The sequence below is a fragment of the Prosopis cineraria genome, unplaced genomic scaffold (assembly GCF_029017545.1).
Source record: "Prosopis cineraria cultivar Desert tree isolate PC_DT_omini unplaced genomic scaffold, ASM2901754v1 PC436, whole genome shotgun sequence".
Taxonomy (NCBI): Eukaryota; Viridiplantae; Streptophyta; class Magnoliopsida; order Fabales; family Fabaceae; genus Prosopis; species Prosopis cineraria.
This window is the reverse complement of record NW_026555761.1, coordinates 27,800-44,986: the sequence shown is the minus strand read 5'-3', so window position 1 is coordinate 44,986 and position 17,187 is coordinate 27,800. Positions and strand designations below refer to the sequence as shown.

The 17,187-nt window shown below is 34.0% G+C and overlaps 2 protein-coding genes and 1 non-coding gene across 4 annotated transcripts; 2 read left to right on the top strand and 1 right to left on the bottom strand.

Moving 5' to 3' along the window:
- Nucleotides 1–3,193: 3,193 nt before the first annotated feature.
- On the top strand, nucleotides 3,194–5,633 carry LOC129297100 (scarecrow-like protein 32). Its single transcript, XM_054935479.1, has one exon. The coding sequence runs from the start codon at nucleotides 3,509–3,511 to the stop codon at nucleotides 4,856–4,858; it is 1,350 nt and encodes a 449-aa protein (XP_054791454.1). The 5' UTR covers nucleotides 3,194–3,508; the 3' UTR covers nucleotides 4,859–5,633.
- Nucleotides 5,634–6,193: 560 nt separating this feature from the next.
- TRNAY-GUA (transfer RNA tyrosine (anticodon GUA)) lies at nucleotides 6,194–6,283 on the bottom strand. The gene is given in 2 exon segments: nucleotides 6,194–6,229; nucleotides 6,247–6,283. It is a non-coding gene; the product is annotated as a tRNA-Tyr (tRNA).
- A 603-nt stretch (nucleotides 6,284–6,886) lies between these two features.
- On the top strand, nucleotides 6,887–10,364 carry LOC129297097 (BTB/POZ domain-containing protein At3g22104-like). Of its 2 annotated transcripts, none has more exons than XM_054935476.1 (3): nucleotides 6,887–7,434; nucleotides 8,276–9,391; nucleotides 9,644–10,364. In XM_054935476.1, the coding sequence occupies exons 1-3, from the start codon at nucleotides 7,372–7,374 to the stop codon at nucleotides 10,100–10,102; spliced, it is 1,638 nt and encodes a 545-aa protein (XP_054791451.1). In that variant the 5' UTR covers nucleotides 6,887–7,371; the 3' UTR covers nucleotides 10,103–10,364. The 2 variants fall into 2 exon arrangements, with proteins under 2 accessions (XP_054791451.1, XP_054791452.1); XM_054935477.1 differs by having other exon boundaries at nucleotides 6,916–7,434; nucleotides 8,373–9,391.
- The last annotated feature ends 6,823 nt before the right edge of the window (nucleotides 10,365–17,187 follow it).

Below are 17,187 nucleotides of genomic sequence, written 5' to 3'. Positions count from 1 at the left end.
AAAACTAGCTTGAAATTAAAGCAATGAAAGTGGTAAAATAATATTTCACGTAAATATAATTTTTTTCCTTTGAATAAGATATGGATAACATTACTAAAAAGGAGTATACATCAAGTCTCTCCTATTCTTATCATCATCCACCACTTTTTTACAACAAGGTGAGGGTTGATCATATATAAGTGCAAAATTATTTGGACAATCAAAAGCCTAACTAGCAAGTACATGAGCACAAATATTAACTTGTCTAAAAATAAAATCCAAGGGAATAAAACTATTCATATACAAAAGGAATCTAGCATATTCAATTATATATTTATAAGGGTATAGCTCGATTTCCACAGTCCAATAATCAGGTGAGTCACTTCGGCACAATCCATGTAAGCTCTCACTCCAACATGACCCAAATATGTACAAAGTTCCAGCCGCTGAATTAAGCTCACAATTTCTGTAATCGCAGGTGCCAAGCTGCCCACTGTTGAATTGTAACTTGCCATCCACTCTGCATTGATGTTTCTAATAAATACTCCACCGCAACGACTTGTCATCCTTGTAAGATAATCTATCCGCATCCAAGCGAACCTCCAATTCTTTGGGTCAAACCCAGCTGGTGAGAGCATTCCGTGTAGCCGTAGCCATGGTGTTAGAGTTGCTAACCATTTTCAGATCTCGGGACACACGAAATAAAATATCCACAGGAGAAGAGAGTCTCTCTTGACCATCATTAGAAAACGCTCTAGAGCATCTAAAGCACCACATATATTTCCCAACACATATGGCCAAATAGAATATCCCATGGAACACTCTTAGCATGCAAATTACCAACGTTATTTTTCATGTTCCATAGAATCCATTCGTACCTGATAAACTTTTGAACTTATACCATAGTTTCAAGTTGATCATTATTTTTCCATTTTGCTACCGCATGCGGGTAGTGTAGTCTCTCAACAGGTGCCTAGTATCTTCCTTTGATTCATAACCCAATATGCAAGAGTCTGAGTCTCGGAGGAAAATTTTCTGTATGGTGCTTTCCCTTGGCCATTAGCCAAAGGTGTACTTTTATTTTCTCCAGTCTCGTCCATCTCCAGATTTGTCCAGAGTTTCCCTGTCGATGAAATTGTATCGGCACTAGGAAATTTATTTATTTTTTCCCTTTTTAGCTGTAAGTCAGTAAAAAAGGAAATGCGTACGATTAAAGTCATTTAGCAAATTGATCGGACTTGGTGAGACGATAGAGACATGTCCTTTTGTGCAGCCTTTTGCAGGATGAAATGATACTTCGCAAACGTTGCATGATGCTTCAAATCGGACGTGAAGTTGCCTTCATTCTTTTCTTCTTGTACTTTTTCGCAGAGCATACTTGTGTTCAGCCACCATACATTATTACCATTAATCTTCATCAGATCGACAGTTTATAAATTCACATTAATTAGTAATTACCGCCCCTTCTCTCTAGTCTCTATCTCTTCGCGCGCTTCTTTAATTTATCAGTCACACATACAAACAGAAAATCCTCCACGAAAAGTTAATTAGTCAAATAAAAGAGAACTTAATAATGATATTATAATATACAAAAATTGGAATACGTGAGCATGTCCAAATGTGACACCCAACTTAATATTAAAAGATCGTATCTTGATCAGAGGATTAAAAAAAGAAGACAAAAGAGAAGAAGAATAATTAAGGAAAAATTGCAATAGTAACCTAATAATCTGAAAATGAAGAGGTCAGATTTGTTTTTAGTTGTGGCATTACAAGCAGAAGGAACAATTTGATCTGTGCATTGTTATAATAAAAATGTATAAATTATATTAAATAGGTGCATTATTTGAGAGCAGGGGAATGAATGCAACAGGAAGATCGAGACTTGTTATGACTAACCATATATGGGATGTGGATTAAAATAGCTATTTGGTGAAAGCGAATTGGACAAGAGTGGGCCGGCTATAGCACACCTTCTTTAACTTATTTGCCACCATGTGTTTTTAATCCAGCCCCGCAACAATATTACATTAATCAAAATCATTATCACTACAATACAAGTAAGCGCTAATTAAAAAGCAAGCAACAGTATAATAATCTAAATTAGCTTTATGATCTTTTGATCCATCCAACAACTTATTTCAAAGGGACGTGTATAAATATCTATTAATTAATGCATTGGATTGGAGGGACGTGTAGCATCGTCTATATCTATCTAATGCAGTAGCAAAAAAGAACTTTTATGTTGCTTTTGAGAAGGCGTGCATGGAAATTCCTCTACAAACCATAGTACTTAACCACCGGATCACATTATTCAAATTGAAATTTCCCAGTACAGTTTGAAAATATAGGCTTGAATAATTCAAAGAAAAAAAAAATCTATTGTTGCCTTTGACGAATAATGAAATCTCTATTTGATTCTCCGCATATCATTTCATTAATTTAGTTAATTAATTATTAAAATGTCGCTCTAATAAAAATATAAAATTTTAGTAAGCCGTGCTTAAAACACTTGAACAATACTAAATAGATATCCTTAATTTCTATCTCATTTTAATCCATATATCTATGCTAACTAATAATATGCTGCGTTGAGCGTTATAATTAGTTTCCAAATCTAACCTATATGATGTGTGACAAGTAACATTCAATAATAAGTCAATAAACTACACGGTAATTAAATGTTAGATGAAAGTAAGTTAAAAAAATATTAACATCATAGGAGCATTTTAATGATGCCTACAGTCAATTAAAAATATATATTTTAAAATTAATCACATAATTAAGACTTTTGTCATAACACACACACGTTTTTTTTGGTAAGTATAAGGATCAAGCTCCACAGGAGGCAGGAAATATCTCTCCCAAGGTAATGGCAATAATGGGCAAACCTTTCTTAACTAAATTAGGACATAAATAATGATTAGGTTTTGAATCCTCAACTACTTAATTAAGTGATGAGTCTTTACCACTCACGTCAATTTTAATTGGTTACAGATATATTCTTTTACAACTCTAATAATTATACTGCAGTGCATTGATCAGAAGGACATATGTTAAAAAAAAAAAGTCTAGAGGTTTATTTACTGTACCCAATCTCAAAGTTTTGTCTCCGTACTACTATATCAAGATATATGACATATAAGGACCTTTTGTCTACTATATATACGGCTTCACAAGTCATAGTTCTCAAACTCCTCCTCCTCCCTAGCTACCGCACTTTCATACCCAAAGGGTTTTGCTCTGATGTCGGAAGCGTTTATATGTCCTTAAGCCTCTAAAAATTCAGTTGATAAAGCCCTGGCTTTTCAATCCTCGATCTGCACCTTTATCCTCTTGGCGCGAGTCAAAAAGCTCACTAAAACAATATCCTCTCTCTTCATTCCATCTTCTCTTTTCCCTGTACATATATTGCACTCATCAGTTCTCTTCCATGCACCGATGCACGTCCAGTAAAAATCATAAACCTTACAAGCACTTTTGATCTTGTTTTTCCTCCTCTTCAGAAACCTAAAACCAAGCTAGAGCCATGAAAACTGAGTTAAAAGGAAGCACTACTTCCATTTCCCTCCAATATCCAACTCTCTTCAACGCACCGCACAATAATCCTGATATCTCAGGAGCACTCAAAGGCTGCCTCGGGAGCCTCGATGGAGGTTGTATAGAGAAGCTCTTGCTTCACTGTGCCAGTGCTTTAGAGAGCAACGATGTAACTTTAGCTCAACAAGTCATGTGGGTGCTCAATAATGTCGCTTCTCCAGTTGGCGACACCAACCAAAGGCTCACCTCGTGGTTTCTCAGAGCCTTAATCTCTAGGGCTTCACGAGTCTGCCCCATGAACTTCAACGGGAGAAGCAGTACCATCCAGAGAAGGTTGATGTCCGTGACAGAGCTTGCAGGGTACGTTGATCTTATCCCTTGGCATAGGTTTGGGTTTTGTGCTTCCAATAGTGCTATTCTTAAAGCAATTCATGGATTCCAAAGAGTGCACATACTAGATTTTAGCATTACCCATTGTATGCAGTGGCCTACACTTATAGATGCCTTGGCCAAAAGGCCTGAAGGCCCTCCTGAGGTTAAAATCACAGTGCCTTCTTGTAGGCCATCTGTCCCACCTTTGGTCAATATTTCAATAGAAGAAGTTGGGCTGCGCCTGGGGAATTTTGCTAAGTTCAGGGAGGTCCTTTTTGAGTTTAATGTGATTCGAAGGAGCGCATCTTCTGAATTGAGCAATGTTAATAATGATTCATCCTGCTTTCCCTTTGAGTCATTGTTAAGTCACCTGAATCCCGCTACGTTAAATCTTAGGGAAGACGAAGCTTTGGTGATAAATTGTCAAAATTGGCTACGTTACTTGTCCGATGAAAGAAAGGAGAGTTTCCAAGATGCGTCCCCTAGGGATACTTTCATAAATCTAATTAAAAGTCTTAACCCTAGAATAGTACTATTGGTTGATGAGGATTGTGATCTTAGTGTCCCAAGTCTCACGTCAAGAATCACCACTTGTTTCAACTATTTGTGGATACCCTTTGATGCTTTGGAGACCTTTTTGCCTAAAGACAGCAACCACAGGGTAGAGTATGAATCTGACATAGGCCAGAAAATTGAGAACATCATCAGCTTCGAGGGGGTTCAGAGAATAGAGAGATTAGAAAGTGGGGCGAAAATGTCGCAAAGGATGAAAAACGGAGGCTTCTTCAACGTTCCATTTTGTGAAGAAACCGTGAGAGATGTTAAGGCTTTGCTTGATGAGCATGCTAGTGGATGGGGAATGAAGAGAGAAGAAGATATGTTGGTCCTCACATGGAAAGGCCATAACTCTGTAATCGCCACAGCTTGGGTCCCCAGTGAGTTAAGCGATCATATGGGTGTGGGCTGAGCTGTCTTTATAATAAGGACTTAAACCTCATTTGGTCCCTCCCTATCAATTCACTGATCACTCGATATAAAAGTTTTGTATCATTCTAGTATTCGCACACGTAATTTTGGTTCAATTATTTGAATATTGAAAGTACTAAAGTGATATAAAAAAACTTCTGAATATTGATCAATATACCATGAGGTTTGAGTCCTTAAGCATACTAAATTTACAACAAGAGACAGCAAGAGAAATGGGCCTAGCTAGCATGAGAGGGATTTGAGTTTTGGTTGAGTGGTCCAGGGAGAGAGGCAGAGAAGCGAAATCAGTTAAAGTTGAAGGCTGTATGGAAAGGCTGCAAAATGACCAGCAAGAGACAAGAAAGGAAAAGCGGCTTTCATTTTGATTGTAATTCTCGTCTGCTAGCTACTGCGATGAAGCCGAGGCTGTTAGATCACACGAAAGGCATAAAAGTTAAATGTGCTGATTGTCTTTGTACAAGAGTCAAAACTGTGTCTCTCAGCCAGCCATGCATATACATATATACATATATGTATTCCCCTTTTGATGCAGCTTTTGTTTTCTGCCTTCGAACTCAGTGCAAGAGGTTCTCTTGGTTGCTAAGAAGATCTCTCTTAGTATATTTTGTTTTCTTATTTCAATCTGCAACAGACTCTCATGATTTCCAAACCCTTTTGTTACAGCATCTGCATAAGCGAAGGTCAGGCAAGAGTGCAAGGCCCTCTCACAGATATGCAAGTCAATAAATATATATATCAGAATTCTTTCAAGCCTATATATATATATATATATCATGGAGTGAAACAAGCTTTAATTATACTTAATTTGGTAATCTAAAAGTTTTAATATTTTGTATTTCAAGCATACCTGTGACTCAATTGTCTGATAAGTAATTAAATATATTTACAACTTTCTTTCCAAGTCCATCCATCTTGATTATAATAAAATGTTTACAAAGTAAATGAGGCATTATCCTGAAAAAAAAATTGGGAAAAATATTTTAAGGATCAAATTGAATATTTTGAGTTTTCAATAATCGAAGTTAAAGAAGAGTGATATTCAAGAATCAAGAACAAAATTAATTACAGTTTGCGGTGTAAATCTTTTTTTGCCACCAAATAAAGACAAAAACAGAAAAGAAAGGCAAAAATAATTAGAAAGGACCACCCAATCCTGAATATTGCTTTTTCATGAGAGGTCATATTCAATTCCATACCAGTTTGTATTATTGTGCGTGGACAAATCAGAGAGACATATTGGACATACTAAGCTAACAAGTTCCCCCCAAAAAACAAAAAAAACAAGAAGAAGAAGAAGAAGAAGGGAAACAAAAAGTCCGACCTGCCGGATTCGAACCAGCGGCCTAAGGATATCTGATATGTTACACACTACAGTCCTCCGCTCTGCCAACTGAGCTAAGGTCGGTTGTGAGCAATCTGCCGTAATTTACTTAATAATGATAATTTTCCAACTTTTCGATTTGTGATCCACTGCATTTTTTCATTCTAAGTTAGATGAACAAAATATATGTGATCCTCCTAGTTTACCATCCTATGTGGATGTTGAAAAACTGTGCTGGTCGAAGTTTCTATCCTTCATATTGTTCCCACTAAACACCAGCACTGGAGTTATTTTTCCTAGGACTAATGATCATAACTCTTCACGACTAGACGGTGATTGAATTAATTAATCATCACCACATGAATAAACAAACCTGATATTACTTAATTATATATTGACGCCGTTATCATGTCTCCAAGTTGCTCCTTGATAACCTGTTCACGTTAAAAAACTTACCGTAGAGATACACCGCCTACGTACCTCAAATAAAGGAAGATGCTAATCTAAATTATCATTTAGAGTAATCCTTTTTCTCTTAATTTATCACATGAAATACAAGCTCTAATTGACCCGCTTAGGAAAGATTATATAATCCCATATTGTATATATACCAATTCAACAACCAATTAAAATAATTCATTCCTAATTTCCCAGAAACTAAATTGCTGAACAGTTAGCCAATAAGTTATTTAGGTGGCCTGCTGCAAAAATAGAAAAAAAAATGTATAAATTCAGAATCCAGACAAGGGGAATACTTGTTATATGCCTCGATAATCTTTCTCTGCGTCTGCGTCTCTGACTTATAGTCCGTCCATACATATAATATCCCACTGTCCGATTTTATATGCTTTGTGTTGCTTCTCTTGCACTCTCTGCTTTGTCTCTGTGTCCCATGGTCGAACCGCATCACCTCACCAATCGAAGACTCAACTACAACCACCCCATTTTCTGCCTCACTCTCTTTGTCTCTCTCTAGCTTCGCCCTCTCCTTCCTCTTTGTCTTCTTCTTTCTCTCAGAATCTGCTCTTTGGTTGCACTGCGTCCTTTTTTCTCCTCCTTCCCTCCCCCATATTTTGGCTTCTTTCGCTTTCTATTTATTACGCATCTCCCAAAAAGTTCACTACTCTTGATTTGTGGTGGGTTCGTTTTGGGTTTTCGTTCTTGCTTAAGTCATGGAAGATTGCTGTGATCTTGAAGTCGATATAAATGGACAGGAGACCTTCCTGGTTAACAAAGTAAGCATTTTCTCTGTTTATCAGAACCTCTGCTTCAAATTTTGATTTCGCGTAGGTTTAGGATCTAAGCTATAGTCAGAACCCAGAAACTTCGTCCTTTCAATCTTCTGGTTGATTGTTTATCTACGTGCTACTTGTTGTTGCTAGTAAAGCCAGAAGTGGTTATTGTTCAATGATTTTTTTTTTATATACTGTTCAAGGATTTATTCAATATCCATGCATTCTGCTGTAATTTATCTCTTCTTTCTTCCGTTATCATTTCGTTAGTAACTTTATGATAAAAATTGAAACTTTCTGTCCATCATTAATATGCACCTGCATGACAGTGAAGTGGGGCAATAATTATTTAATTATCATCTCCATTTTTACAAACCGCAAGCTCAGAGGACCTTATTCTTTGTCTGGTTTCTTTCTTTCTTCTTATGTGGTTTATTGTTTTGTTCTTGTTTGCGGCATATCGCATTAAATGCTGGATTTTAATGTTCTCACCTTCATTTGTTTTATTCACTCCTTTTGCGAGTGACTGAGGGTTGCTTTCGGGGTCATTTATTTCTCTTCTATACGCTTCTATGCTAGATTATTAGTTGATGGAGATCCTTCTGTCTCTCTCTAATGCACAATTTATTGTTCATAACAACCCCTGTATCACCGGTCCACTCTTTTGCAGCAACTTTCCTTTTTCCTTAATTTTTTTTCTCGTCTCTCTCTGCCGGTTTAATTCGATGCTAGATTTCCCCTTTCATGTGTAGATAGAGAAAAAAAAAATTGTAGATGTTTTCTTTCGTGAGAGAATCTCTTTTGTCATCTAACTCTGTTTCACATTTTAAATGGGTGCTTGCAGAATATTGTTGCTCACTATTCTAGCAAATTCATTAAATTATTTGGGAAAAATACCGGTCCTAATAGAAAGCTTAAAGTAATATTCCATGACTTTCCAGGAGGGGCATCAGGTTTTGAGCTTGTATTGAGATTTTGTTACAACAACGGAAAATATGGCATAACTCCTTTCAATTTGTTCCTTGCACACTCTGCTGCAAAATTCATGGAAATGAAAGAGTCCGTTGATGGGAAGAGTCCTAATTTGTTGGAGCAAACAGAAAAATCACTCCAAGAGATTGGCTACTGGACATGGTCCAACCTTTTAGCAGCCTTGAAACAGTGCCAAGATTTCACTCTAGTCGCAGGTTGTTCTACTATGATGCTTGAGAAATGCTTGGAATCCATAGTTGGGAGGCTGGTTTTGACCAGCGAAGCGAGCCCATGTCCATCTTCTTGTTCCTCTGAGAGTTCTGGGCATCGATGTTCCAGCGACTCCAAAAGCATTGAGAGTACAAAGACTGCCTTTTCTCGTTCAACATGGTGGTTTGAAGACCTTATGTTTCTCAGTCCCTTGCTGGTTCAAATGCTGGTGAAGTCTATGCTTTGGCGTAAATTGGACCAAGTTATAATCAGCAGGTTTCTGATGTATTACCAGAAGGCAAAGTTTTCTTCTGCCACAACTGATGAGAAGAGGAAGATCATAGAAATGGTCATAGACATGCATTACAGTATGGACCCTAGAGTTCTCTCTTGCAAGACTTTATTTGGGATTCTCCGAATCACCCTCAACTTGAACATAAGCAAATTTAGCAAGAACAAATTGGAGAATATGATTGGCGCCCAGTTGGATCAAGCAACCTTGGACAATTTGCTTGTTCCATCTCCTTATGGAATAAACTACTTATACGACGTGAATCTTGTTCTGAGATTCTTGAAGGCATTCCTGCTTCAAGGGACCCGTCTGATTGCTCCTTCTCGGATGAAGAAAGTTGCGAGCTTTATAGATTTGTATATAGCTGAAATAGCCCCTGATCCTTATTTAAAAACATCCAAGTTCTTGGCTCTTGCCTCAGCACTACCAGATTCTGCAAGAGACTCCTATGATGAACTGTATCATGCAATGGACATGTATCTTGAGGTTAGTTGGTTCATATTTCATTTATTCTTCTCCTGAATTGGTATACGAAGGATTCAAGCTTGTGATGACATTTACAGCTAAACCAATCTTTGGGTTTGTTAGTAGGTCATTTTAATCTTGGAAGTCTCTAATGTCCAATCTGTCAGTGTCATGTGGTTGTCCATTCTATCATTATTGTCTGGAAATACTATTGTGATCTCAAAAGAATGACTTTAAAAATTGAAAAGCCTACTTAAACGTGTTTGACTATAGGTGCACGCGGATTTGTCAGAGGAAGAAAGGCTGAAGATATGCAGTGTTTTAAATTATGAGAAGCTTTCAGCCGAGGCATGCCAGCATCTGTCTCAGAACAGAAAATTCCCTTCAAAATCTGCCGTTAAGGCTCTTATGGTTCAACAATCCAAGCTCAAGAACTTAATTCTCGGCATCCCCAATGCAGCTGCAATCACCATTTCGCCACGTAGTTCCAGTGACACTGACAGAAGAGGAACAAGACACAGAATCAAGGAACAGGCCATGCTGTATACTGGAGAATTTGATGTTCCAGTCCAGGACAAGAAATTCGCAGCAAGCTTGCAAGGAATGAAATGGAGGGTTGCAGAATTGGAGAATATCTGCAGGAAATTGCAAACCCAGATGGCAAAGATAATGAAATCAAGAGTATCGTCAGGCCACGGCTATTCAAGATCATTGCCCAAACTCTGTTCATGACAGAACAATTGCCATGATATAGATTGAGATTTTTCCTATGTAACTTACATGTAGTGTACAGCAAAGGAGTGAGTTCAATTTCGTAGTTTTTCTGAGCTACTGAAGTTGATTAAGTTCAGTGTAAAGTAAAAGATGATTCTGAGCCAAGTGCTTGCATAGTTCCACGTCCCTTCCTCCAACAAATATTCGTAATAAGCAAAGACAGCACATGTTTCAGTAGGGCAATACATTTTAATTAAGTAGGTTCATATTATATGATCAATACACACGTACACAGGACCAGTTGTGAAGGTTTCTTTAGTTGATAGTGCATGGCAATGGTGGGATTCAGAACGACAAATCAAACTTTATTGTTGTTATTATTTTTCTGGGGTCCAAAAGCTCTATCGGCATTATAAAACGTGTGCGTTTATGTGATATACATTTTTGCTGGGTAGTGAGGGAATGGATCATTCAAGTTAGTGGGTCAACCACACCGCCTTGATAAAGCCTTTCCTCTGCACTGAGTTGGGTGATCTCCGGAGAGAAACCACTTTCTGAGATGAACGTCTCTATCATACAGAAAAAGGACATCTTCAAGAGTTTGAGTTTACTTGCGGAGGAGCCTACGTGCATGGTCATTAAATATTACTACTTCATTTTCCCTCAGGTTGCTTTTAGATAGATGGGTTTATGTTGAAAATTTAAATTTAAAACCTCATATTTAAAATCTCACATTTGAAATTCATAGATTTTAAAATTTTTGTTTGGATGATATTAAAAATTTCAAATTATAATATTAAAATTTTTTATTTAGATGTTAAATAAAATTTTATATTTTATATTTAAGTTTAAAAGCAACTCGAATGACATCAATGATATAGTCCAAGTAAAAGTTAGCAGTCTAGTCGAGATCAAAGGTGGCAACCTAGTCTCAGTCGACTCTAACTATCCTATTATAAAAGTATAAGGGCTACAAATTGGACATAAATGATGATACCAGACCATTTCCTATTAACAACAACCATTTGGTGCCAGATGACAAAGGCGAGTGAATCAAAAATGGTGATCACAAATCAATCCCAAACAATGGTGATGAACTAAAACCAGTTGGATGCAATGGACTAATATTGGAAGATGGTAGTGGACTGACACCGAATTATGGCACTGGACCAACATCGAATGACAACGACGGTAAATAGGCATAAAGTGGCATAGGAGGGTGGTCCTAATCGTTGTAGGTGGTCAAATTTGGGTTAGCATCGGCATTCGATCTTAGTCAAAGCCAGCCATCCGATCTTGGTTAAAGTTGGCCATCCAGTCCCAGTAGGCTCTAGCAATCCAATCTTGGTTGGCACCAGAGATCTAATCTTGGTCGGTGTCATTCATCTGATCCCTATCAAAGTTGGCCATTAGATCCTAAACTTAGTGTAGCAATTAGGTCCCGGTCGGTGTCAGGGGTGCGGACTAGGAGGGCCCCAGAGGTCCAACCCTGATCAAAGCTAGTTACCCAATCTCGGTCAAAGTAGGTTGTCCGATCCTTATCAACATTGGCAGTGTGATCCTGGTCGATGCTATCTATCCAATTTCAGTAAAAGTTGGCCATATGATCACAGTTGGTGCCCGTAGTCCATTCAATCTTGGTTGACACTAGCGGTCCAATTCAAGTTGACACTGGCATTCCTATCTTGGTCATTACCTTATGTTTGGTCCCCATTGATTTTGGCAATCTAGTCCCAATAAATGTTGGCAGTCCGACCCCGGTGAACTCTGCTAGAGGCAATAATGTCAAAGTTAAGAATGTAGCAAAGTTGATGAATGAATATAAAGAAAGATAGAAGCTTTCATGAAAATTTAAAATAATAAAAATTTAAAAAGAATTTAAAATTACAAAGGAATTAAATTAAAATTTGAGCTTGGATTTTGGTCAAATACAAATCCACCAATTTTTAATTGCTCAAATAATGAATTTGACTTAAATTTAAATTCATATGCATCCAAACATAACATCAATGTTAAGACAACGGTCACTGGGATTTAAATTTTAGTGTACCCTTTTTTGTTTTTTTTGGGCTGAATGTCACTGTAAATTTACCATTATCATCCTTCCAATGTCAAGACAAGCAATAATAAATTAGATGCATAATTCATATGATAAATATCAAATACTATTAAATTTAAAACAATATTGTAAATGGTGGGTTTATTATTATAAATATGCTCATTAGCTGTACATAAACTAAAATTAATTATTTTAATGATTATTTAGTTGTACGCAACAACTTAATATTTAACTTAATTATTTTATTTAAGACGGATGACGGACTATTCATATTGTCATCTGTATCTTTTATATAATTTTTTGTCAAAATTTTTATTTCATCTCGTATCTAGCATCATTAGTCATATTTTAGTATTATTAAGTTTAATTGGGAACAATTTTTTAAACGTGACTTATTTTCATTCACAAGGCATCACCTTTTAATTTTTATCTGTGAACAAGATTTAAGTTCATTACTTTTTTGCTAAAATATCTATGTATGGACAGTTTTTATATAGATAGCTCAAATATAAGAAAGAACAAAGAATAAATATCTTCTAAGTTTGTTAAAATAGTTATATACTGACAATTTTAAACAAATGCGACCGCAGCTTTTTCGGGAGAACTGGTGTTTTCATTAAAAAAAAAATATGTCATAAATTTTTAGAATTATAATTTGAATTTTCTTTCTCTTTCTTCTGATTTTGTTTCATTGTTCACAAAACGGTTTCATTGAAATAAAATTGAAGTTGATTGATGAATAGACTTGTAGTTGCGCAATTCTTTAATTCGTAGAAGTCAAACAATTATTTCTCAATATGTGATTGGGAAGAGCCATATCATATGTGTACCGTAAATATTTCCCAATATATTCTTTCTCTGTTTAGCAACACATCCCTCTCAAGTTCTCATATATATCTCTTTTCACACTTTCATTTCTCACTCCATAAGCAATGGAGATAGCCTGGCAAAGCTTTTTTTTTTTTTTTTATACAAGACTATGGCAAAACTGTACAAAAAGATTATGGTCTAATCATTTCTAAAATCATAAGATTATTACAGTCCATCAGAGAAAAATCAAAAATCATAACGTTAAAAGTGTCATGTATTGACCGATGAACTAATAGATCAGTATATCTATTCACTTCTTTATAAACGTGGTCAAAGATAACAATTCAGTCTCTCATTGTGAGATTTTTAATCTTTCTAATAATGCCTAATAATAGATGATTTTTATAGTATTCTCTGCTGATAAGCGACAATGCTTATATAGAATCGGTGTAAATATTAATTTTAATTAATTGATATTGTGGCAAAGCATTTTGGTTGCTTGCTTTGATTAAAAAGTCCTTGATGTACGCGCTATAGTTAATAAGACTTCCGTTGTTGCCTTTAAAAGGTTAAAAAAAAAGAATCCAAATGAAAATGCATTATACATTTTTATTTGTTAAGTTATTAAAATAACGTTGGAGTCATTCCCTCTCGTAATGAAGTGGGCTACGTAATTTGATGCAAAGCACTAGAGCCGGAGTGAACTCAATCTTTCTTTCCCTTAGACGCCACTCACCTTGCAGATTTCGAGGTCTCAGCAATTTCAAATGCTTGAGCGGTGTCCATTTACCCTCCAAATGATAATATAAGTTAAGTAATTTTTTAAAAATATCTCTTAATTCAAAATATAGAATATTAAAATTCAGGCCAAAAATATATATAATATTAAATAAGTTTTATATCCCTTTTCATTTATACCCCTATTTTTTTATTTATCATCTTTAAATGACTCATATTTAAATATTATGTATGTGTTACTAGAAAAATTCAAGAATATAAATGAAAAGAGGTGGACATTTTTAAAAAAATAATGTTTCAAATAAATTTTTTTTATAAACTATAAAATAGTTCACAAGTTCAAATTTTGTAATCCAAAAAGATTATTCTCTATTTTCAAATCACTCAATTTTGCGGTTTTCAGTTCCTCTCCCACTCTCTTTGCACGTGGGAGACAGGATGTTTGTTATTTTGAGGAAAACTGAAATACTTTCACAATTATCACAAAAAATTTAATAGAATCACAAACCACACTCAATTAAAAAATAAAATTAAATAAACTCAATGCATCACATTATTCATAATCTATTCAAAAAAAATTACACACATTTAATTAAATTAAATATTAGGTTTTATTTTTTTAATAAATTTATTTTTATAATAGCATGCTTATTTAGTTTCTTATTTTTTTCTATTATCATTAATATTAGAATTAATTTATATTTAATGTTATTTAAATATTATATTTTGATTAGATATAGTATGGATGATGTGATGCACTGTGTATATCTACGGATTTTTCCTCAATTGAATCTTACAAACCGTTATCTAGTTACTACTTAACATTTAATTCCATTGACGCATATACAATAAGGGAAAAAAATGATGAGAAAAGCTGAAAGTACTTGGTGATGTTTTTTCCAGGAAAAAAAAACTTAAGGCAATTCAGGCTTACACAAAATCCCTCATGAGTCCTTTTGCTGGATTGGGCTTCTCATCTATGATAAGCTTGCCTCTACTAAATATGGGGCTCGGCTTGCTCACCCTGACGCAACTTGTTGAAATTGTTATATCATATACAAAAATATACAATTTTCCTTCCGCTCAGCCTTTAACGTGACAAATAAAACTAGTGTATATTACTCAAATGACAGATCTAACTTTAATACAGTGTTTTATAATAACAATTTACTCATACTAGACAGACTTGGGGTAGAGGTGAAAACATGCTAAGTCAAGTTAGACTTTGTTAAATACACTTGAGTATTTGTGATAGATTAGAAGATTGAGCCTAACTTGAAGGTTATATAAGGATTTTTTTTTTTCATGGCTCAAACTTAAGCCTCTTTAAAATTTGGTTTAGTTTGAAAACCTATTTAAAAGTCTAAATAAAAATGAACTTTTTAAATATCTCAAATATGCTTTAGGATTGTTAAAGCATGCATGCATACGCTCACACAATCTAAATTATCAATTATAATATGTATAATAATTAACAAGTTTTACCAACTATAATATAACATAATAATAAAGTAACAACATTAAAATCAATAAAGGTTCACTCTAATTGAAAACAAAAGTAAAAATAAAAAATAAATGATTGATTAAAAATTAAATAGTACAGTTTATGTGTATGTAATATATTACATAATAATAATATATATATGTAAACAAGCATGCTTGTAAGTTGTAGGTTAGGTCCTATAAAAATAGATCTGACTTATTTAATTAAACATGTATAATTCAAAGCTTGAACTTGGTTTGAAGTTATTTAATAAATGGGATAGTTTAGATTTGAGATAGATTAGGCTATAGGAGCCTAATCTATTTACACCTTTACTTGGAGAAACTAAATTATGTGAATAAATGCAAATGAGTCAATAATAATTTTGACTGTTGACACAACAAGTAGTTAGGATAGCTAAGTGGTCTAAGGCACCAAACTCAAGTTTTGATTCTTGTGAGAGGGCGTGAGTTCAAAACCCACTTTATATAGTATTTGCCATTTCATGGTATTACGCACTATACAAGTTGTATGGCCTAATTGTATATCATAAGAGATCTGCTTTAATAGTTTAGTCCCCCAAGGTGGGGGAAAGGGAGGGTAGGGTTGCAAATGAACCAATAAAAGAAAGGTTGTTAATTTGGGCCAAGCCCTACGGGCCAACTCGAACCCGCCCGAAAAAGTTAAGCCCAAGCTCAAAAAAATAATAATTTTTTATTGTTCGAGCTTATCTGAGCCACCCGAATAGACCCAAAAAAATTAGGGCCAAGCTCAAACCGTTCAGGCTTGGCCTGAATACCCGAATAGAAATTTTTTTAGAATATATATAATATAATAAATGTTAATTATTTTTTAAGTTTTATATCATTTTATTCTAAAATACCATATATTTGAGTGTATTACTATAGTTATTTTAAAAAAATAAAAATATTTATATTTTCCTATTTTTATTATTTTTAATCAAATAAAATATCTCAAAATAACAATTAAAATATATTTTAATATTTATTTTTATATTTTAAAACTTAATTTTTAAAAAAAAAAGAGTTGAGTCATGTACACCATTTTCTTGTCCAAAAAATTATATTTTATATTTTTTATAAAATAAGATAATTAATTTTAAATTAAAAATAATTTAAAAAATTTTGAACATGTAAGAATTCCCAACTCTACTACTAAACAAACATAATAAATAAAATAATATTTTTTAATAATTATTTAATTATTATCCATGTCAGACTTAGTTAAAAATTAGGAATGAACTAAAGTAAATAGCTTTTGTATGTAGGATTTAAATAATATAAAAGGTTAAAGAAAAAAATTTTAAAAAATAGTATTTTACCCATAATTAAATGATTTTGTTTTATATAATATACTATTTTTTTCATATTCTTAAAAATAAAAAGTACAATTTATCCAATATTTATTAGAAACTTTAAACTAATCAGGACAATAATTTTAAATTAGTGGTCTAACCGTAGTTGAATTGAGATTAACTTGATCATAATTAAAATAATATAATTCAATTAAAATATATAAATATTTTTATATAACCATGATAAGGGCAACATTTAAATAAATAAGACATTAATTTACAAGTAAAGAAAATATTCATGAATAAATTGCATATAATACAACAAAACAGTAACAGAGCTACTTAAGTACTTAACTACAAAGTTAATAAGTTATTATTTTTTTATTCTTTTCAAGTTAAAATAATATTTTATGTTAATAAAATTATTTAAAAATTAAAAATGATTAAAAAATAAAAAATATTTTTTAAAAAAGTTTCAGGTATTCCGGCCGGTCTGAATAAACCCGAAGAAGTTAGGGCCGGGCTTAACTATATAAGCTTTTTAAAAAAGTAAGATTCTTTAAGTCCAATTCAAATAAGCTCACTTGAATTGAGATCAATTTAAATAAGTCCGCCCGCCTGAATTACTAGCTCTAAATAAAAGTGACCCCTCTCATTCCTTTTGACAATGGGTGTTTTTTTAAAAAAAAAAAATGCAT